The sequence below is a fragment of the Fusarium verticillioides genome, chromosome 7 (assembly GCF_000149555.1).
Source record: "Fusarium verticillioides 7600 chromosome 7, whole genome shotgun sequence".
NCBI classification, from domain to species: Eukaryota; Fungi; Ascomycota; class Sordariomycetes; order Hypocreales; family Nectriaceae; genus Fusarium; species Fusarium verticillioides.
Genome location: NC_031681.1, coordinates 2,662,584 through 2,683,115, shown reverse-complemented (window position 1 = coordinate 2,683,115; position 20,532 = coordinate 2,662,584). Strand labels below are relative to the sequence as shown.

Genomic DNA, 20,532 nt, shown 5'->3' with positions numbered 1-20,532 from the left:
GAACGTTACGCAGTCTCAGCATGAGTCGTCTCCCTCTCCTCAAGCTCCCCCTTCAGACCACCGGTACGCTTCGCCTCCCGAACCTTCTCATCAAACCCGCCACCAGCCTTTGCACTTCGCCACGCAGGAACGTTACTCTCAAACAAAACATCCACCTCTTCAAGGGTCTTGCGTGCTGTCTCGGGATAAGTGAAGAAAGCGTGGAACGTCATGGCGATACAGAAAGTTCCGAAGATCATGTACGTCTGCCACTGGATGTTGGTGAATGACGGTGGGACAAAGAAGGCGAGTGCCAAGTTGAAGCTGTGAGTGCACATATCAGTAGATGTAATTGATCTGGTAGTGGGGGGAGTGACTTACATCCAGTTACCAGAGGCAGCGAGACCGACACCCTTGGCTCGGTACTTTAGGGGGAAGACTTCGCTGGCGTAGATCCATGCAACGGGTGCCCAGGTAAGACCATAGATGCCGACAAAGATGTATGCCAGGGCGATGACTGCTTTGGCTGGAGCTCCTGAAATGGCCCAGGTAAGGATGTCGTTACCTTCGATACCGTCAACGGGGTACCCGTGAACAGCCATGACTGCTCCGCTGGCGAAATGCAGAACACCGCAGATCAAGGCTCCGCTGATGAGGAGAGGTCGGCGGCCAAGACGATCGATGTAGGGCAGAACAATGCCGGTTGTTACGAGGAAGATGACGTATTGGATGATGGAGGATGTAAGAGCGGTGTTTCCAGTCATTCCCGCCATTCTGAAGATGTAGACGAGATAGTAGAGCATGACATTTCCGCCCCTGATCATATTAGCAGCTATTTCCACGCGATACAGGAGCACACTTACAGGAGTTGCTGCCAAATCTGTACACTCACACCAACGACGGTGCGCTTCCAGACTCCAGGCGCAAATAGACCAAGATAGCCGATATCCTTGGACTCACGAGCGATGCGCACAGCCTCACGTACTTCTTCCATCTCGGCGATAACAACAGGGCTATCGAGGTCACCGCCTGCATGGAGGTGGGCGAGGTTGTAATGCGCCTCTTCCCAGCGATCGTGCTGAGCAAGCCATCGAGGTGACTCGGGGAAGAAGAACAGGCCGGCGAGGAGGATGAAGCCCGGGACAGCTTGGACTCCCCATGCGATGCGGAAGGCAGCTGGTCCATCAACTCCAATGGAGCATCCGTAAGAGATGAGATACATGATCAAGATACCTGATAACGTTAGCATGAATCTTTGCAGGAGGATGTTGTCAAACTCACCCCACTCAATAGACCATTGCTGAATTCCCACAATCCTCCCTCGAATATACGAAGGCGCAAGTTCCGCAAGATACACAAGGACCTGCGAACTCGTAATACCAACAGCCACACCGCTCACAACGCGGCCAACAATGAGATGTCCCACATTCTGCGCAGAACACTGAAGAACAGCACCAGCAACCCAGAAAAGACAAGCAATCATGAGAGCCTTTCGTCGACCGAGCCTATCGGCGATACCTCCTGCGACGAGGGCGCCAACGAATGATCCTGCTGACATGGAGGCCGTGATGCCGCCCTGCTCGGTTGAGCCTGGACTGTTGAAGTAGTCGAGATATTGGTCGGAGCCGATCCAGGCGCTCATGGAGCTGATGTCGAAACCGAAGAGCATGCCGCCGATCGTGCCAATGGCAGCGAGCGCTGTTGCTGTTAGCTATAACTCCACGTCAAAGAAGAAGTAACTGTACCGTAGATGTTCCAGATCCTATACATGATGGATGATGTGAATGAACTGCAGTCTCTTGAACGGCCAAGTCGTCAGTCGGGCTGAAGCTGTTCTTTATAGAAGAACACCATCGGGAGCATCGTCAGGGATGGCGTGGAGAAGGTTAGAAGCGCGCGAGTGAGGGTTTGCGATGTGAAGGGGGCCCGCTTAACGTCATGCATTCGTGGATTTGCCCACGGGGTGATCGTCGCTCGCTTCGTGATGGCGTTGGTGGGCTTGGTAGCTTGGTAGCTTGGCTTGGCTTGTGAGCTTGGCCTGGCTTTGATGAAAAGCGGAAGAGCTTGCTTCAAATAATACGAGATCCTAAGTTTTGACTATTCATCCCTAAGTCTAGGATGCCGATGCATTTGAACATGATATTCTTCCCTTAATCTAGCATGGCGATACATTTCAGGCTTCGCATCGCGAGCAAGCCTCTAACAACAACTTCAGATCAGTTCACAACTTCAGTTTCCCTTCTCCACGGCGATACAGTCATTACAAACACGGTTTCATTCACTTACAACCGCGCGAGTCCAAGATTCGATACCCCAGCGGAAACATGAGCGGCTCCGCGAACAGACGTTGCAAGAAATGATATCATCGAAAAATTACACGAGAACCCCCTGTCAGAATGTCACACTGGGGTACACCAACAGCGCCATAACCGTGCAGAGTTGACATCCGAGATACGATTTCTCGAAAGACTCTAGAAGTCTTGGCTGGATCTGATTGGAGCGCATGTTATTCTGTTGGAGGTGTAGCAAAGCAATGATCACCGCTGTGTTTGTGTGTGTGTGTGTGTGTGTGCCTGATTTCGAGGCCATGTTGCGGCTCCACTGATGCTGGCTGCATTCTTGGGGATTGCAATGACTGATCGAATCATGCTTGTTTCTATTTTGCCTAAATTAAAGGTCTCGGTGTCGAAAAAGGCGGGAAATTATCGTTGGAAGTTGATATCTTGGAACCGTTTGGCTATGTCATCAGCGGTGGCGTGTGGGGAAAGGACCGAAAGTTTTGTCTCCATTCCCCAAATTCTTCCCCAAATTCCCCAAAATTATTTCGGGGTAATTGAGGGCCCAGGAGATACGAGGATGGAGAGCGAGAAACTCCAGACATTTACCGTCTTATACTGATTGACCTTCTAGACAGTGCCCTTTCTTTAAAACTCATTAAAAGCATTGATCAGATACGAGAGGTCTTTATTCCGACAAAATGATACGATGCTCATTCATTATGCCGAATCAGGTTTTACGCAAAGACAATGGAATTGTCATTCAAACAAGCCCATGCCTATTTGCCAAGTCGGGTGTTCAACCCAAGATGGGTAAATTGATAGTGCAGACGAGAACGGTAGTGATCTGAAGGTCTTGGCCAAAGTTTAGAAACTTCTGGAACTAAAATTCAGCGACAACAGTCTTTGACAACTGAGAGCTTGCCAAGAACATTTCTTAGTGATGAGCCGAGTGTCTTGGTACTCTCATATCCGAGCCAACGGTATACCATCTTCCCTCACCATCAGCAGAACAGACTCTGAATCAGCGCGGTAAGTATTCTCTGAAGATCAATAGGGGCATCCTCTGTGATAAACTGTGTCTTCCCGCACCCGTAAAATCGCACTGTTAGCTCACAAGGGGAGACAATAAACTTGGGACTTCTTTAGGTTAGTTTAGGTAAACTTTAGGATACTTCAACAAATCTTTAGGCCAGCTCATTTTTGCACCCTGATTCAATCCTTTGGAGGTAGTCCTCATGTCTAATATGTACTTGAAGAAGAAACTATACTCCCGTCTCGCATCATCATTCAGTGGCATGGTCCTTCAGTGCTCAAGTATCTCATCAACAAGTTCGCAGTCAAAGCAGCCAGCTGCCCAGCCTACACTTGCCGCCAAATACTCCAACACTTGAACGTGCCATATAATTCTGATACACAACTCTCACCAGCTCAACACCCAGCTTAAAAGTTAGAGCCAGCCTTGTACTGAGCCCCAGCAGTAACGCCAACATTCTTAACAACGACGCTCTTTCCAGTACTGCTAGTAACCTTGACGTCGACAGAAGTCTTTCCAAAGCCAGCGGGGTTCTCGAAGAAGTTGTAGTCCTTGCGCTCAGTCCTCTTCCAGGTGCTACCGCCGTCGGTGGAGACCTGCACGCTCTTGACGGGCTCGTTGGCGTTGACGACCTGGATGGAGAACCAGTTGGCGGAAGTGCCCTCCTTGTTGTGGAGCACGAGGGGCGTGGTGATGCCGCACTCGACGAACTTGTACGACGTCTTGACGATGCCGTCTGTGCCGCCGACGGCTTTGAAGGCGTCGGGGAAGAGGTCGAGATGGCCGGGGTCACATTCGGGACACTTGTCGACGATCTGAGGAAGTCAGTTTAGAACTTTATCTTAGTGCCGAGGGTCTTACCATGGCCTTGATGGTGCCTGAAGGACCGGTGACTTCGATACAGGCACCGCAGTTGGCGGCGTTGTCCCACTTCTGGCCAGAGAAAGCAGTTCCGAGGATACCAGAGGGGAGAGTGTAGGTTGAGAACATGCAGTTTCCACCAGCGAGGTTACCGCCATAGAAGGTAGAAGATCCAGAGACAGAGGCACCGTTACCAATAGGTGTAGACTTGGAGCCAGAGCCGGTACTGGGAGTAGATGTCTTGGGGGTACTGGGCTTGGTAGTCTTGGGCTTGGACGCCTTGGGCTTAGACACCTTCTTTGGCTTGGTAGTTTTGGGCTTGGAAGCTGTAGTCTTGACCTCGACGGGAGAAGACTTCTGGCTAACGACCGTTGGGGCCTGGGAGATGACGGGCTCGGGAACAGGGTACTGAGTGTGGACGGGCTCAACCGCAGAAGAGTGCGAGTGTCGGACCTTGCAGGCTCGGCCCATGACAGCGGGAGCTGCGAGGAGAATAGGGAGGAAGAACTTCATCGTGATCGACAAAACAAGTTTCAGATGTTGAATGGATGCCAAGTGATTGTCTTGGGACTTGCCAAGAACTGAGATTTGATCCAAAAGAAGTGAATTTGCTTGAAACGAATGAATGAATGAATCGTCTAGATTCTCGGTACGAAAATGAGTGACTGAACGAGAGAAAGTGTCAACCCAAATCGAAGAGGGATAACGAGCTTATTATTTAACTTAACATCCTACAATCAAACTAATCGGATCCCCGGCACATCATCCAATCTCACTCCTGCAGCATGAAATGAACGCCTCTGGTGACAACAGACAAACGGGTCTAGAAGCTGTTTCGGTAGGGCTGACACACGCTTTCACGATCCCTCTAATTTCGCAGCCGGGGGTACTTGCAGGGGTGACCCGGGGGGCGACATGATGGAAAACGGTCGAGCCAAACTCGATTCGTGCGAGGGGCCGTTTGGAATGGCCCGATCGAACCGAGAGGATCAGATTGTAGTGCTGTTAATGTGGGTGATGGTGGTAGTATCGACAGATTAGAGTTTCATGCTGGTGGTGGGAGACGGAGAAATTTAACGGAAGAATTGTTCGAGATTTGGTATGAGCTGTTATTGGATGGTTTGCGTGAGTTAGTCTGTGTGTCTGAGATGGGAGATCGTAGAGTTACATCGTGATCGGGATCCGGTTGAGCGATTGACGCTACCAATTCTGAAACTCTTCGGCATTTGTTTCTACTTTATACAAAAGACTTCAACTATCGATCAGAAAACTTTGTACATTTATATATGATTAGAATATCACGAGATATGAACACTGAACTCTTTTCCGAGGTTGTTTAATTTGTTTATTAGAGTCTTGAGCCTTTCTGGCATCTCGAGGAGTGGAAATGTTGAGTAATTGGGCGGGTAAAACGTGGAGTGTAACAGAACCCATTGAAACGCCAAGACTGAAACTGTTTCTGCTGGGATACTTCAGCTCGTTCATGGATGCACTATGATTCATCTGTTGATAGAAAGAAATTCTCTTCTTTCAAATGAATTTTCGACCATGCCTCACCTGTCATGACGCTCAATATGATTGATGAACCGCGTGATAAGGGTTGGGTTGAGATTCTTTGTCGGGGCTGAAGTTGTTTACCCGGGACCAGTTTGTGTTTCACCAGTCGACATGACTTGTGAGACTTTTGAACACTTTTGGAGCAGAATTAGACTCCTAAAAGTCGATCGATATATGTTCTTTGATTCAAAAGCTATTGAGAGTAGCCTCTTTTCTCAATTTCATCAAGGAGGTCCTCGTGGATGAAGCTGTCATGGTTCACGCTGGATTTGATCAATTGACTGCGCCTCCAGCTCTTGTCTCTGTTAGTTGCAGAAAGCTTTCAGCTTCACGTCTTTCTTTGAAAGCTATCACATGCCCTGGAGATGTTGACCTTTGACTACACTGCCTTACCAGCAGAACTGAAGGCCATAAAACAGCTGACAAGACCATTTGCACGATACAAGCAAAGTTCAGACTTACGTCTGATGCACTGTGGTTGCATCGTAGATGTCTTGGTTGTAATTCATGCTCGACAAGACAATGAAAGATCCGTGTATAGATCATCTCACGATATAACAATGATGCGCCGCAGAATGAAGCAGTCCATCATCTTAAAGCTGCAGAGTGTAGGTGAAGTGGGTACGAGACGGCATCACTTACCACCGATGGCGATTAGCATAAAGCCCTCTCTATCTTGTTCTGCACACTTGATCATCCACTCATGTATTGCACATATTTGCAAGCCTTTCTCGTCCGCATCATTGACATTTCTGAACAATACCAACCAGTCCAATGGTCTTATTTCGGACGGCAGACTAAGCTCTGCATCGTGTCTGTGAGACTTCGAGACACTTCGGCGGAGTAGTATTCAACCGGCTCGTAGACGCCAACCTCATCATGATACCAGAACGGTGAGTTTTCGTGGCCGCTTCAAAGCCCTGACAATGGTTATATGTCCGATCACATTTTAGAGTTCTGTAGAGGTATTTAGCAAAAAAGTGACCGGAACTTTGAGGGGAGAACTGTGGGCTCAAGCTGTCGGTCTCGGCTGCAGAGCGGACGCAATGCAACCTCAAACGCCGTGTGTCCATAAACGGCAATCAGAGCCTGGAACTTCAATGCTGAGGCGGACTTGGAGTTTTGAAGTCCGTTTACTCTGGCAACTTCAATTGAGTATGTTCAGAGACAATGTTCACAGGTGTCGGACCTCAATCCTTTACCGTGTATCGATGGTAAAAGACATACAATATCGATAACAATTAAGCAATGCTCAAGATGAACGGAATGGCATCATGCATGAATGTGCCTCTCGTTTTAATGCAGATCAGATCGGAGAATAACTTGACATTGAACTACGGCCCGGATGCTACAAGACGAAGCAATGCCACGTCGACTCTTGAAGATGACCCAAGAAGGACGAAAAAAGTGCTTACAACTACCCACACATACATACACAGCCGTGACTTGGCTATGATATTACCTGCATTATAGCCCCCTCAACTGCCGAGTCTGTCCATTGATTGGCGACATCAACCCATGTCACTTCGGCCGAGAGATCGGGTCCGGAAGCGAAGCGAAGCGTTAACATTACCACCTCAAAAGATCGATCTCCATCACTAGAATCTTTCGGAATTCGGTCAAACGTCCAGCGGGGTCCCGAGGCTTGCGTCTTGTTTAAAAAAACGTCATCTTTCGAATACTAATCACATGAGGTAGACGTCTAGTATTACGAATCCTCCGGACGCAGTTTCAAATACGGCACCGACGGATACCGAGGTTTTATGTCTGTCCGTCGGAGGGATTACCAAGACAGAACAAAACAAGAGACGGAATCCGCAAACGTAAGAGATGAAATGCCATAGTGACGCACCATTGGACACACAGGATCCAAAGCTGAGTTTCAATCAAGGCCCCAATTACCCCCTAAGGCGAAGCGTCCGAGCCTCGGCACTGCTTACGACCGGACACGTTATCTCAACATGGACAGACTTGACAGAGCTGAATCACCTCCTCCCCAGCTTTTTCTTTTCTTTTTTTGCTGGCGGCCGGTTGCGTTCCCCACTGACCGGTCGATCCCCGAGGGCGCCGGTGCCGAACACTTTACGCTTGACGGGGATATGTCCTCATGGGAATAGCGTCCCGCGTCCTAGCGCGCTGCCAGTGGGAAAGCTGACCCAGACAAGACACCGCTCTAAACCTCACGGAGATAACAACCCCAGAGAGACAAGACATCCTGCACTAGAGAATGTACTAGCTAATAAGTGACCGTGAGTGAAAAAGTGAGGTACTAAAGGGCGTGAGTCCCCGGATTGTTGAGACTGATTACAACTACTAACTAACTTAGATCATTTGTTTACTTTCTCATTCAGTGGACGAAAAAAGAAGTGTGTGATACACTCGTTGTTCATCATTTTGAAAAAGATACACTTACGCCACCTGGTATAAACACCAGAAAGATCGACCTACTGTCTTACAACTTTGACTTACTTTAGATCGAGAGACACAAACCCGGCTGTTGCTCAACATTCCACAGCACAACCAACCAACACCAACACTACCTTACACAAAACAACCCCTACCTCCATCAAATAAACAACACCACCATCACAACTGTTTCACAATGGCCCGTGATAACCTCTCCATCGTGCTCGCTGAGCGTCCCACCACCGATATCATCCCCGGCCAGACCTTCACCCAAAAGACATCCCCAGCTCCCACACCAGCGGATCTCCAAGATGGCCAAATCCTCGTTGAGACCCTCTACCTATCTCTCGACCCCGCCATGCGAGGCTGGCTCCGAGGTACGTTTTCGTTCCTTTGTATCACATAGTTATCTTGTACTAACAACCCCAGACATGCGATCTTATCTCCCCCCCGTTCAAATCGGCCAAACCATGCGTGGGTCATGCGCATGCCGCGTCCTCGCCTCAAAGAGCAAGCAGGCCAAAGAAGGCGACATCGTCTCCGCCCTAACAGGCTGGACTGAATTCGCAATCCTCCCCGAAGGTCGTTTCGAGCCTGCATCCCTGTACCCCGGTCTCCAAGACCCCAAGGACATGCTCTCCGCTCTGGGAATGACCAGCTTGACTGCTTGGGTTGGCATGTCCAAGATCGCTGACCCTAAGCCTGGTGAGCTTGTCGTCGTCTCGGGTGCTGCTGGTGCTACCGGAAGTGTGGCGGGCCAGATCGCTAAGCTCAAGGGTGCGCGGGTCGTGGGTATCGCGGGTGGTGATGATAAGTGCAAGTGGCTCACTGAGGAGTTGGGCTTTGATGTTGCGTTGAACTACAAGGCGGATGATTTTAAGGAAAAGTTCGCTGAGGCGACAAAGGACTATATCGATGTCTACTACGACAATGGTTAGTCTCACCCCGAAGATTCAACATGACAGAACTAACATATCTTAGTTGGTGGTGATATCCTCGACATGTGTCTCATGCGAGCAAAGGAACACGCCCGCTTCATCGAGTGCGGCCTCGTCAGCCAGTACAACGCCGCCAAGCCCCAGGGCCCCCGAGCATTCTCCCAGATCGTCACCATGCGCATCCGAATGCAGGGCTTCATCGTCCTCGACCACGTCAAGGACTTCCCCGCTGCCCGTGCTGAGCTGGCTCAGTGGATCGCCGAGGGTAAGCTCAAGAAGACGGAGACTGTTGTTCGCGGTGGCCTCAAGGTCGCTGAGCAGGCTCTTGTAGACTTGTACAAGGGCATCAACACTGGAAAGTTGATTGTTGAGATCAAGAACCACAATGAGACCCCTTCGAAGCTGTAGAGGGTAAGACAAAGATTGTCGTTTGTGGTATGTACACTTAAGAGTTGATCGTTGGGATCAGGAGCCACGAGGCACCCCGAAAGTAGGGGAGGGCATGGGATTGTTTATGAGATACTCCGTACCTTGTCGGTAGTTAATGATATGCCATGATTTATGGACAGACTGTTCAATGCTGCATGCTGCTAGAGCTTGTCCAAGCTGCTTCTCTAGACAACCCCCATCGTGTATGGCTGTCCATACAGATCCCCGTAACTTTTCTCTGTCCATGTCTATCAATTCCACATTCTATCAGTAAACGTAACGAAAGTAAGGGTTCTCCTTATCAGTCAAGTCCTGGAACGCCAACTTTGCTCTCTCACTCTCATCTCCCAAACCCAGAGCATCCCTCCTCTTGTTCTCATTCCTCAGAACAAAGTACAACGTAGTCGACGCACAGATACAGATGATGTAACTAAAACAGTCAGTCACGAGCTAAAAGCAATTTAAACAAGACTTACCAGATAATCAATCCCAGCCAAAGAGCAGGATAGTGATCCTTCTTCGTCTGACTCCAAACAAGCTGCGGCCCAACAATATTTCCCACACAATACGCCACAAATATCGTAGCAGCCATAAAACTCTTCTTCGTATGACCCGCCACATTCGACATTCCAATAGTAATTATCAGACTCACTGTACCCCCAAAGAACCCTGTAATCGAGTATCCCACCACCGGTGCAGCAGCGCGATAACTCCACTCGCTCTTCCAAATGATGGCACAACCCGCGATGACGGGGAGACATGTAAAGATGAGCATGAAGATGCGGATGTTGGTGAACTTGGAACCGAGCCAACCTGTGAGGAGAATGACGATGAAACACAGTCCGCCGAGTGGGAATTGGAATAGGATGGAGTGCAGCGTGCTCCAGCCAAAGGTTGAGACGATGAGGGGTCCGAAACCGCTTACGGCGCCGTTGACGGTGTACGCTGACGCCATCATAAGTGCCACGAGCCAGATCTTGACGTCGAGAATAGCTTCTCTGAGTTGAGAGCTTTTGAACTTGGTGCAACGAACACCAGTTTGTCCATGTCTCAAACGCTCAACAGCGGCGAAGCGTTCTTCGGAGGTGAGGAACCAAGCTGACACGGGCGAATTCGGCATGATGAAGCAGAACAGCCCAAAAAGAAAGGTGAGCGATCCAGCAAGAAGATAAATATACTGCCATCTCTTCAACCCCCCGCCCGTAATCTGCGCAAAACCATAGTTCATCGCTCCACCGATAATGGTGAACAGTCCCGTCGACGAGAACCACCAACTCTGTCGCAAAGACTGCTCAGACTGTGTATAGTACCCCGAGACAATGCACATGAACCCAGTGGGGATGATACTCTCCACGAAACCGAGGAAGAATCGCTGGACGTATAAACCCTGGTAGGACGTCACCGCAGCAGTGAGCATGCAAATAGCTGCCCACACGACGACCACACCACCCAGAACACGACCGATGTTGAATCTCTGAAGAGCGAATGTCATGGGATACAAACCCGCCAGCATTCCAAAGTAGAACAGCGACGTAGCCCAGCTTAAGCGGCGGGTATCGACTGTTGGTGGTGTAGTTGTTGCATCAACAATTGTGAGGTGTAAATCCGTCGTCATCCCGAAGAGAACAGCTGAACCGAGAATAGCTTTGTCGTAGTATACGAGGCCATCTACACACGTTAGAAGAGCTAGGAGAGGATGAGGCGAAACGTACAGCCTATGATCATGGCGGGGATGAGAAACAAATCAATCTTTCGAACTGCGCGCGCCGCGACGATAGGATCAATCGAGTGCTGCTCCTCGCCTACTATGGCGATAGCTTCATCTCTCGTTCCCACCGGCTCCTGCGCGGCATTTACTTCGCTTTCTGTTCCCATTTTTGCTTTAATGTGGCGAAGATATCATGAGGTTGCAGTGAGCAATTGAGTTTCTTAAAAAAAAAACTAGCTGCAAGCTCCAAGAGTCTTTTCAGCCGCAGCCAAGCAAATAAAAAATGTCATATGATATACCATGCATAGCTTCGATGAGGCAATTTTTTCATCACCATCGATAACCGTTTTAAGCCTCAGCTGCATTCAAAACACCCTTGTAGCTCATTGAGCTAAAGTGAACTACCAGAGTGGTTTTCTTAGTTTGGTGTTCTGGACCTGCGGATGTGAACCGGGATTAAAATGGTTCGTGGGGGTTTGTCGATCGATGAATGGTGAGATTTCACTCTACGGCCCGTTTAGCTATGCCTCGCTTGCAGATGCTGTACTGTATTTCATGATACGATGACAAGTATACCTAGCAAAAAGACTCGCCTACAAGATGCTATCGCTAAGCTAGGAATGCATGCTCTATAACCTATGATGCCCTTTCCCCCCCAACGCCTGGCTAACAGTATATTCAACGACCCTGGTATCAAATCAGAAGATTCTCTTAGTACTGGGCCCAACCCATTGCACTTCTGAACAATTCCTGTTCGACCTCCACTGCTCAATCCTCTCGGTCAGCCATCCTGACTTGAAATCCACCCATCGGTCTTGGCGATCTGGCGGTGGTGGTATAACATTGCCCTTGTCGTCTTTGACTTCAGGCTCGATGATCTTCTCGGGTTGTCGTGGCTCGCCGACTCGGAAGGACTTGGAAGTTACACACTTTTTCTCGTCGCGACCTCGCCAATTGTACTGTAGACAATCGCTGCTGTCCTTACAGTACTTGCCGCACGCTTCGAATGAGTCGATTCTTGCTTCAGGCGGTGCAACTGTGAAATCCCATTTCCCATTGTCCCAATTCTCTGCAACTTCACGATCGCCGGGATGGTGAAACTTCCACACGTCAGAGTAAAGTAACGGGCGCTATGAGGGTTAGAAAGGTTAAACAAAGTTTACCGGTGTTCAAGCTTACCCCGAGCTGTCGTTGCGCAAACTCCCACCGCCAAACATCAACCATGTCTTTCGGCGACGACTTGTGTAGCGTCATGACAGGCTGGCACCAATACTTGTCGCTGAAGGGAATGCTGTGCAAAGGATGCGGGTTGAACAGCGGCCAGTATCCCCTCAGCGGAACACTGACGTTCCACAACGCCCATCCCGTAACGCTGTCACCGCAGCAATCGTCCCGAAGCATGGGAAGCCACTTTTCCGTAGCTGGCGGTTCGACGTACTGCCCGTAAGGCGTTGTCTTACGGACGAGGAGTGCCCTCATCGCACCACGGCTGAGAACAAAGCCTGGCCCGCCGTTTGCGAACCATGTCTTTATGTCTTGTTTAACGTCGTGCGTACCCGGCGAGGGAGAGCCCATGTATAACGGCGCATCGGGGTCGAAGGTTTGGAGGAAGCGGAAGGCGTTGTCCCAGAAGACGTAGCTGTAACCGTTAGTGGCGCGTCAAGCTGCGCGGGTGTGGAAACTTACGTATCTGTTTCGAAGAAGAAGTAAAAGTCTTTGTTTGGCTTCATCTTCCATGCGCGCTCGATCATCGGGAGGAATTTGAACTTGTCCATCCTCCAACCTTGGATGCGCGCTGTCGCTTCCGTGTCCACGTCGAGAGTGCCATTTGCCCGCATTTCCTTCTGCCAAAGATAGTTCACGAAATCGGGGTTGTCGTGGTAGTAAATGGCGGGTAGATCGGCGAGGACATCGATCGCTTGATGGTCGTGTACCGCCTCGTCGAGATCCGAGAAGACCAGCAACTCGCCCTTTCCAAAGCAAGCGCTTACACTATCGAATTGAGCATCGAGTCTTTCTTTCGTGTCGGCGTGGCCCATCTTTAAGACAGGCTGTATCGTTTGTAGCAAATGCTTGGGGAATGTCGCGCAAAGGTCCTCGGTTGTCTTACCCTCGGGGTCGACGGACACGGGGCGAAAAGAGCTCGTCGTCGAAAAAGAATAGTACTGAGATACGCCATAGCTACCATGGATAGCACCCCAAAAGACAAGAATGAGAAAGATGACGGTGCAGAGGCCAGCGATGGCCATGCGACTGAAGCGTTTGTTGAGCATCAGTCGCCGGCTGGAGGAGGACCAGCTTGAAGGCATTGCAGCTGGAGCTCGAACATGGCACTAGGGCCCTGTTTTGCTAAGAAATGACGATGTGAGGATTGTTTTGGTTTGTCGCGGGAAGAGACATGATGGAATGGATGGAAGTGGAAAGCCGGGATAGTCTTAGGGTGACGTTTTCAAGGGGCTAGGTCCACTAAAAGCAAGCCCCTGTCGCGGGAGCAGGACGCTCTAGAATGAGTCTGGAATCGAGTCTTGGAGAATGCCAGACTTTTAAGTTAACAGTAGGAAATACGAGAGACAATTGACAGGTTGTAAGCTTATGGTTAAGGTTATAATAGCTTGGCTATAGGGGCAAGACACTCTCAACTGGTCAACACAAGCCAAACCGACACAAAGCGAGGGACATCTCTTTGTCCTATGATGAGTCTGTCAGTGCGATTCGCTTGATGGCGATAATGTTAGAAATCATTGTAATATTCTAACTAGGTATCTCGAGGCCTTCTTCTATGTCAGGCAAATGGACAGTTGGGGGAGATTGTTTCCGGACCATGCTCACTCAACATCTTGAGATACACGATGTGCATTCCTCGCCCTCACACCCTCTCCATTCCCACTCACCGTCCTAAACACTGAACTTGAAGAAACATTCTCATTTATCATAACACCATCCCCTGCGCTCTCTTCCCCTCCAGCCCTCTTGCCCTCACTCCCAAACCTCTTTCTAACCCAAGGTAGCAAGTTGTAATACCCACCACAAGCGAAAACACCACACCATAGAACAAACTCCGTCGCGTAGATGACAATGCCGAGAACATCAAGCTCGGGCTGGAAGAACACGGACACGAGCGAGAACACATCGCCTGCTGCATCAATGGCGACAAAGAGAAATGATATGCCACGGACTGTTCGGTGCTTCCAGATGTCCCAGTAGTGAGTGAGTACACCTGCTGCGAGTAAAGCTGCGGATAGAGACGCCATAAGGATGAGAGGCCATTCTAGCGAGCGTGATTTGGCGATGCGGAGGGCGATGATGAGACTTGCTTGGATGCCGCCCATCACGGCTGCGATTGGGACGACAACGAGCAGAGAGCGGTACACACTCCATTTCTCGCATTCGTTAGCTTCCTGACCTTTGGAATGAATATTGTTTCATACTCTTTCGTAGTAGTAGCATTGGATCCAAGTAACGAGACTCAAAAGCGTCAAGATCTGAGGCTGTATCCGCAAGGCGACGTTGAACTCTTTGACGATGTTGTACACGCCCAGCGGCACACCCGCCCATGCCCAGAGCATCATCATCGATGGCTGAAGACCCGTTGCATTATGTCTTCGATAATTAACGATGATTTGAGGAATCAGCTATTGAGTCTTAGTTGTGGTCTTGGACGTGGGTGAGAGGACGAACCTGGATTGACCAACAGACCTAGTAACGTTAGCACACAACTTTCAGCAGGATAGACATGGGGACTTACAGCTCCGAGGGTGCCTAGAATATTGGCCGCGACTGGGATATCCATTTTCGCATTGAAAGAAACCTGGTGGTTGTGCCGAAAAGATGAGTGAGGATGAACGCTGTGGATGAGCACGTCGAAATTGACGCGCGATTAATGTTAGTGTCCACTACCAAATTTGGCGCAGACGCTTAACAGCTAACATCATCACAACCTAGCAAAGTCACAATTGCGGGATTGAAGCCAAGAACTCATCCAAGAAAAGAAGATGAGTTGGAGTTAGGCTTCTTGCAAGGCTATTCGCTGATATTTGTTATGGATCGTATGCTATGCTACCGTCTCTTCTAGTACTATGTCCTACCCTCTAGTCCTTTACAGACCGTCAGTCAAGACACTCTTGAACGACTCTGGCATCTGCCCATTCCGATACGTCCACAGTCTACTCAGACCTCCCATCCTAGGAACTTCACCTGGCTTCATAACCCCATTCTTCGACCCCTCATCCTCCGTAACGATAAACCCGCCGGTAGTTCCGCCTTGGTGGTCACTTTCATAGTACCATTCTTTCTCACACGAACCTTTCTATGCATAAAGTCTCCCTCCGTAGCATCCCTCGCCCTCCGAAGCGTCTTATCCAAATGGAACATGTCATCAAGATAATGCTGGTTCAGCTGATGTCCTCCCCTTCCTCAGGGTGTAAGACTTCTGACGTTAAACTGAAGTACTAGAAATACTTAGTCTAAGATCTTCTAAAACTCTGCTAAATTTACCTAAATCTACCCAAAGCTTTTTGTCACTTAGGATAGAGGTCCCAAGTTTTTATTGCATCCCCTTGCCCCTCTATTAACAAACACCTTGCCCACAAACCGATTCTCATTCTGCGTATAATGCCTCGTAAAGTTCAAAACACCAAAACGGCACGCAAATCCTCCACGTTCACACAATGTTTCATTGTGATGAATAACAGGAGATCTTGTGTCGTTGCCGCGGTAGGGATTGCTAAAGTGGTTATAGGCAATAAACCTAAGTTTAGGATGTCTAATCTAAACGATGAAGCGCTTTAGGTAAACCTAGTAGATATTTAGACCACCTCCCTTCCCTGACTGTGTCATGCTTATGGGAGGTAGTTGATGAGCAAGAAATGATCTGGAAAGGCTTAGGGATAGGACACGGCAGTATTGGAACAAGAAGAGACCCCAGGATGAAGTCCTGTCTATAGCAAATCTCAGCACAAGGGTGCAATGCAGCAACGTCACAGTGAGCTTGTACTTAATATTTGGAAACATCTTTACTATTCGTTTCTTCATAGATGGGCACAACTAACGCTACCCCTTTCGATATACATGACCATACCTACGATCACATATCCCATCACCACTTAAAAGGTCGTCTGCATCTTGGGATAATCCTTAGCCTGGACGTGCAAGTCCGCATAGATAGCTGCAGACTGGTCATCACCAAGATGCTTCATGCGCTTCACATCGTCATCCTCAAGATGCTCAAGTACCGTCTCGGGCTCCTCCTTTCCATCCTTCTGATCCTTCTTCTGAGGCTCAACAGCCTTCTCAATACCATCTGATTCACCGATGAGAAGGATTTGAGCGTTGGGGTAGTCAAAGTGGGATGGCTTGGAGGGAAGCCAGCGCAGAGAGCGGAACTCATCAATGATTCTGTCCATGTTAGCAATTGTCGCGATAAAAGGTGATGATACTTACTCCTTGGGAAAGTCGGGCCCCTGAGGTAATTGAGCGTTCTGAGGTCCTGGATACTGTGGGTTCTTGGTGCTGATGATGAAGCTTCCCTTCTCCTTCAGTCCCAATTCCTTCTGGACCTCCTCAAGCTTTTCAGGCAGCGTCGTCAAATAAGCCAGATGGCTCTCTCGACCAGTCGATGTAATGGCATACACGCCCTCACCAACAGGCTTAGCAGGCGGTGTACGACGTGTACCAGCAGTCTTGGTTTCATACTCGTCTGCGGACAAGAACTCCTTCTTAATCTCTTCATACGAGACGCCGGACTTTTCGACGAATACCATGTAGCGCTCTTTTCCACTCTCGGGAAGCGTCTTCTTGGGAAGGGCGAGGATGCGAGTGTTGCCGGAGTCAGCGATGGGACCGTCACCGAGACGAGCGTCTTTTTCGATGGGTCGGAGCATGATGAAGGAACGAGCAATATCATCGACGCTCTCGGGGTCTTCGAGATTGACGCGACCACGGATGAAGAAGTAGATGATGCCCTTTTCGAGGATGCTTGAAGGGACGTCGGGCTCCTCTGAAGGCTGTACAGCATCCTTTCCGTTGGTCTCCTGCTTTCCATTGGTCTCAGAGTCTTTGCCATTGGCCTCTTTCTTGTCATCCGGCTTGGGCTCTTCGCCATTGGTTTCCTCCTTCTTGTCAGACTTGGCCTTGGTGTCCTCTTCTTTCTCCGCAGCGCTGTCATTGTCCTTCGAATCATCCGAAATCACCACCACATCATCTAGAGTCGTCTGGCCAGCCTCTTTCTTGGTGCGCTTCGCATCAGGAGAGTCATGCTGAATCTGGTGCTTCTCGCCAGTTGAGACCTGTTCCTCGCCATTGCTGGTGTTGTCGACGTCTTGGTGCTTTGAATCAGACATTTTAAGTGGTTAATGGTCTTTTGAACAATATAATTGAAGAATTGACAGATTGTTGATGTCAAGAGTCAAGATGCTGGGAAATGGCAAGATTCACGGAAAGTGGTGGACGCGTCGCGTTGAGTGTCGCACAGGTGATGTCATAGACATGTAGTCTCTGGTACCAACTTTCGTGTTTGCTTCGTGTTTTAGTTAGTTGAGCCACACAATCGATAGCGTCATTATTGATTCAGATTCCATTGTGGCTTGGTCCTTTTGTAAGTTGGCTCATTCTTCATGAGATGCTGTCATTGGCAGTCTTGACCATACCGAGACCACCAATATCACGCTCAAGAAGTCTCAATGCTTCTCTAGCAAAGGGTGCCGCTGCACCACGGACTCTCAATGCCCATCTAAGCTCGTCGACTCGAGATGCACACCATGCCATCTCATCGAATGAGTCTGCTGTAGCCCAGAGTAGACCGGCCAGAGATCCTATCTCGGCTGCCTGGTACGCTGCGGCGCTTCCCCAGAATGCAGCAGTGTGCTCAGGACGTAGGGATCCTAGCAGTTCAATCGCTGATTGAAGCTTGGCTCGAGCTGTCGATCGTAGAACTTCGTAGAGAGAGGCGGGTGTGTCTGGTGTTGTGATTCGGACCAAAGCACGATGGAGTGCGATTTCTACTGCTGCATGGGCGAGATGAAGAGCTCCATTGGCACATAATTCTCTAAGCTGAGTATTCTGCAATTGAAGTCGAGCTGGTAGATTCGCATGCCACTCTCGAAGACGAAAGACCAGAGGTTTGGCCAATTCAACAGCAGCAACAACGCCCATCTGATCTAATGTCCCTCCAACTCGAGTGGCTGCAGCGCTGTAGAATGTGCGAATTACATCACTCAGAATCTGCGTCAACTCAATGTGACGAATGAACAAGTCCCATCCAACAATGATAGGTGAAGTATGATCCGGGTTCGCTTCAGGATCCATCTGACCGAGTTCGGGATAATCTGGTGCCGTGCAAGGCCGAACGTCCCAGTCGTTGTCTTGAATGAGAAAGGGTCGTCCGTGAACACATGCTCCCCAACGATCTTGCATGTACAGAGCCCAAGCGAGTCGTCGTCGCAGACCGACTTCCCATGCGGGTATTGACCAAGAGCTACAGTCGATGTGAATACCCAGATCTTGAGCCATGGCGACAATCTGAGCTGTGAACATGCGGTTCGACATTGGGTGCGTGTGAGATCCAGACTCGACAATCCTTCGGTTTCGTTGCAGAAGAAGTAACCCAGCTTCCAGCGTACTAAGCTTGGGCCGTCGCATATCCTGGTTGATAGTTCGTTCAGCTAATTCCTCGAGGGCAGCTGGATCCGGGATAGATTCGACTTCACGTCCTGCAAGTTGACTGTCGTAGAGTTGCCAATCGAGAGCTACCAGATACACCGCAGCAAGTAAAGACGGTGCGAAATGTCGGTGAGATAGTCGGTGCTTGCTGATGAATACATCTTTATGCAAAATCGGAAAACTGGGATGAACAATTCGGAAGTAAAGATCAACCAGCGTGCGGCCAAGAGGATGAACAGTCGCTTCGATGGCATCCAGATCTGCAATGCGCATCTTCTCGGAAGCAGTTGATTCATCAGGATGAACGAGGAAGACAGTCTGATAGTCCAGTCGTCTAGCGAACGTAGAGGTTGTAGACAGCGGCGGAGCCTCCTGGCTCAACGGATCCGGGCGATGGAGGTCGAGAAGAACAGGGTCACGATAGTCGGTTGGTCCGATATACTCAGCATGCGTCTTCAAGTCTAGACCGAGGGTATTGCTGAGAATACTAGGTCGAGACGGTTCAGGCATGTTCTCCTCAAAGGGCATCATCTGCTGCATCTGAGTGAACTGCTGGTTACTTTCCACACTTGCGGGAGTAGACGCAGCATCGCCATGTCGACTCGACGGAGACGCCCCCGTCTCAAAGCCCGCGACAGGCGAAGTTGTAGAATTTCCCTGGTTCTCATCCCCATCTCGAGCGTCACTCTGCTTCTCACGTTCCTTTTCCCGATTCTGTCTCCTTTGACGAGGTGTAGGTCCACGCAGGAACGTACAAGGCTGGTTGTGAAAAGTACATAAAACACATCTCGTCTGACCCTCCTCCTTTACACACCGCGTCTTACGAACACGGCACGTGTCACATGGTCGCGCACGGGCGTTACTATTACTATTGCCGACAGCAGACGGACCGGTGGCTGCCATCAGAGGACGGCCAGAGCCGGAGCCGGACCGGGAGAGATCAGACGGGCCGGCGCCGTGAAACGGGTGCGAGAACATGACCCCACAGGACGCAGGCGTTCTGTTCTAGGACTGAGGCTGGCTTGTGATAAGAGACAAGGGGCCCATCTTCTGGCTGTTGTGGGCCGACCAGTTGACGAAGCGGGAGTCGAGGTCGTGTCGTGGGCGTACAGTACGGCGTGATAGTGAGCAGCCATCCATCCATTGTTGATGATCCGCCATCGGGGGCCGCGCCTTATCAGTTCGTCCTGCTACGGTAAGGTCGTAATACGATAAGGAATCATCGGAGATGGGAAATGCCCCACGGGGTCGGAAATACGGGGAAACGGATATACCGATCTGAGGTGGCATGTAGGACGACTCGAGTTGATCTGGTTGAGGAGAGGAATTAGCCATGTCTGAATAACTTCAACTCCTGTACATCTTCTGTGAACTACACAGAATGTCGAAACATATGTCGATCTGTCGCAATGCAACAAAAGTCCCTCCACTCTAAACCCGCAAGCCGAGGATCCAATGGCATAAGCCATGTCTCAATCACGAGCTCACAACTACATTGTTCCTTGCTTCCATTGCCTCAGACATGCATCAACTCTTCGAAACGATATATCCTTTTTGAGTAAGTTGACTGGTAATAGACGATCTCGCCGCCGGCCAAAACAGATAGTCCATCGTGGACCAGGTTGACAGCCACTTTAGCCGCCGGCGAGTTCCATGATTGGCCCAACTATTTCTGGGTCTTCTTAT

At 49.8% G+C, this 20,532-nt stretch overlaps 8 protein-coding genes across 11 annotated transcripts; 1 reads left to right on the top strand and 7 right to left on the bottom strand.

The window, feature by feature from the left end:
* Positions 1 to 5: 5 nt before the first annotated feature.
* On the bottom strand, positions 6 to 1,749 carry FVEG_11601 (hypothetical protein; the record flags this gene model as incomplete). The annotated part of the gene is made up of 5 exons (XM_018900919.1): positions 6 to 303; positions 361 to 795; positions 843 to 1,212; positions 1,261 to 1,677; positions 1,725 to 1,749. The coding sequence occupies 5 exons, from the start codon at positions 1,747 to 1,749 to the stop codon at positions 6 to 8; spliced, it is 1,545 nt and encodes a 514-aa protein (XP_018759298.1).
* A 1,696-nt stretch (positions 1,750 to 3,445) lies between these two features.
* On the bottom strand, positions 3,446 to 4,714 carry FVEG_11600 (hypothetical protein). Its single transcript, XM_018900918.1, has 2 exons — positions 4,153 to 4,714; positions 3,446 to 4,106 (listed from the first exon to the last, which is right to left on the bottom strand). Exons 1-2 carry the CDS (start codon positions 4,663 to 4,665, stop codon positions 3,699 to 3,701), a joined length of 921 nt encoding a protein of 306 aa, XP_018759297.1. The 5' UTR covers positions 4,666 to 4,714; the 3' UTR covers positions 3,446 to 3,698.
* A 3,257-nt stretch (positions 4,715 to 7,971) lies between these two features.
* FVEG_11598 (hypothetical protein) lies at positions 7,972 to 11,493 on the bottom strand. 3 transcript variants are annotated; one of them, XM_018900915.1, is made up of 4 exons: positions 11,195 to 11,493; positions 9,959 to 11,150; positions 9,088 to 9,912; positions 7,972 to 9,037 (listed from the first exon to the last, which is right to left on the bottom strand). In XM_018900915.1, exons 1-3 carry the CDS (start codon positions 11,355 to 11,357, stop codon positions 9,750 to 9,752), a joined length of 1,518 nt encoding a protein of 505 aa, XP_018759294.1. In that variant the 5' UTR covers positions 11,358 to 11,493; the 3' UTR covers positions 7,972 to 9,037; positions 9,088 to 9,749. The 3 variants fall into 3 exon arrangements, with proteins under 3 accessions (XP_018759294.1, XP_018759295.1, XP_018759293.1); XM_018900916.1 differs by having other exon boundaries at positions 7,972 to 9,034; XM_018900914.1 differs by having other exon boundaries at positions 7,972 to 9,912.
* FVEG_11599 (hypothetical protein) lies at positions 8,039 to 9,689 on the top strand. Its single transcript, XM_018900917.1, has 3 exons — positions 8,039 to 8,492; positions 8,545 to 9,048; positions 9,097 to 9,689. The coding sequence occupies exons 1-3, from the start codon at positions 8,312 to 8,314 to the stop codon at positions 9,459 to 9,461; spliced, it is 1,050 nt and encodes a 349-aa protein (XP_018759296.1). The 5' UTR covers positions 8,039 to 8,311; the 3' UTR covers positions 9,462 to 9,689.
* A 208-nt stretch (positions 11,494 to 11,701) lies between the features above and the next one.
* Positions 11,702 to 13,617, bottom strand: FVEG_11597 (hypothetical protein). Its single transcript, XM_018900913.1, has 3 exons — positions 12,877 to 13,617; positions 12,370 to 12,829; positions 11,702 to 12,320 (listed from the first exon to the last, which is right to left on the bottom strand). Exons 1-3 carry the CDS (start codon positions 13,497 to 13,499, stop codon positions 11,889 to 11,891), a joined length of 1,515 nt encoding a protein of 504 aa, XP_018759292.1. The 5' UTR covers positions 13,500 to 13,617; the 3' UTR covers positions 11,702 to 11,888.
* Positions 13,618 to 13,884: 267 nt separating this feature from the next.
* Positions 13,885 to 15,093, bottom strand: FVEG_11596 (hypothetical protein). Of its 2 annotated transcripts, XM_018900911.1 has the most exons (4): positions 14,936 to 15,093; positions 14,869 to 14,886; positions 14,619 to 14,822; positions 13,885 to 14,570 (listed from the first exon to the last, which is right to left on the bottom strand). In XM_018900911.1, exons 1-4 carry the CDS (start codon positions 14,978 to 14,980, stop codon positions 14,016 to 14,018), a joined length of 822 nt encoding a protein of 273 aa, XP_018759290.1. In that variant the 5' UTR covers positions 14,981 to 15,093; the 3' UTR covers positions 13,885 to 14,015. The 2 variants fall into 2 exon arrangements, with proteins under 2 accessions (XP_018759290.1, XP_018759291.1); XM_018900912.1 differs by lacking the exons at positions 14,869 to 14,886; positions 14,936 to 15,093 and having other exon boundaries at positions 14,619 to 14,846.
* Positions 15,094 to 16,292: 1,199 nt separating this feature from the next.
* FVEG_11595 (hypothetical protein) lies at positions 16,293 to 17,528 on the bottom strand (the record flags this gene model as incomplete). Its single annotated transcript, XM_018900910.1, has 2 exons — positions 16,293 to 16,584; positions 16,630 to 17,528. 2 exons carry the CDS (start codon positions 17,526 to 17,528, stop codon positions 16,293 to 16,295), a joined length of 1,191 nt encoding a protein of 396 aa, XP_018759289.1.
* A 271-nt stretch (positions 17,529 to 17,799) lies between these two features.
* On the bottom strand, positions 17,800 to 19,824 carry FVEG_11594 (hypothetical protein; the record flags this gene model as incomplete). The annotated part of the gene is made up of 1 exon (XM_018900909.1): positions 17,800 to 19,824. One exon carries the CDS (start codon positions 19,822 to 19,824, stop codon positions 17,800 to 17,802), a length of 2,025 nt encoding a protein of 674 aa, XP_018759288.1.
* Positions 19,825 to 20,532: the final 708 nt, after the last annotated feature.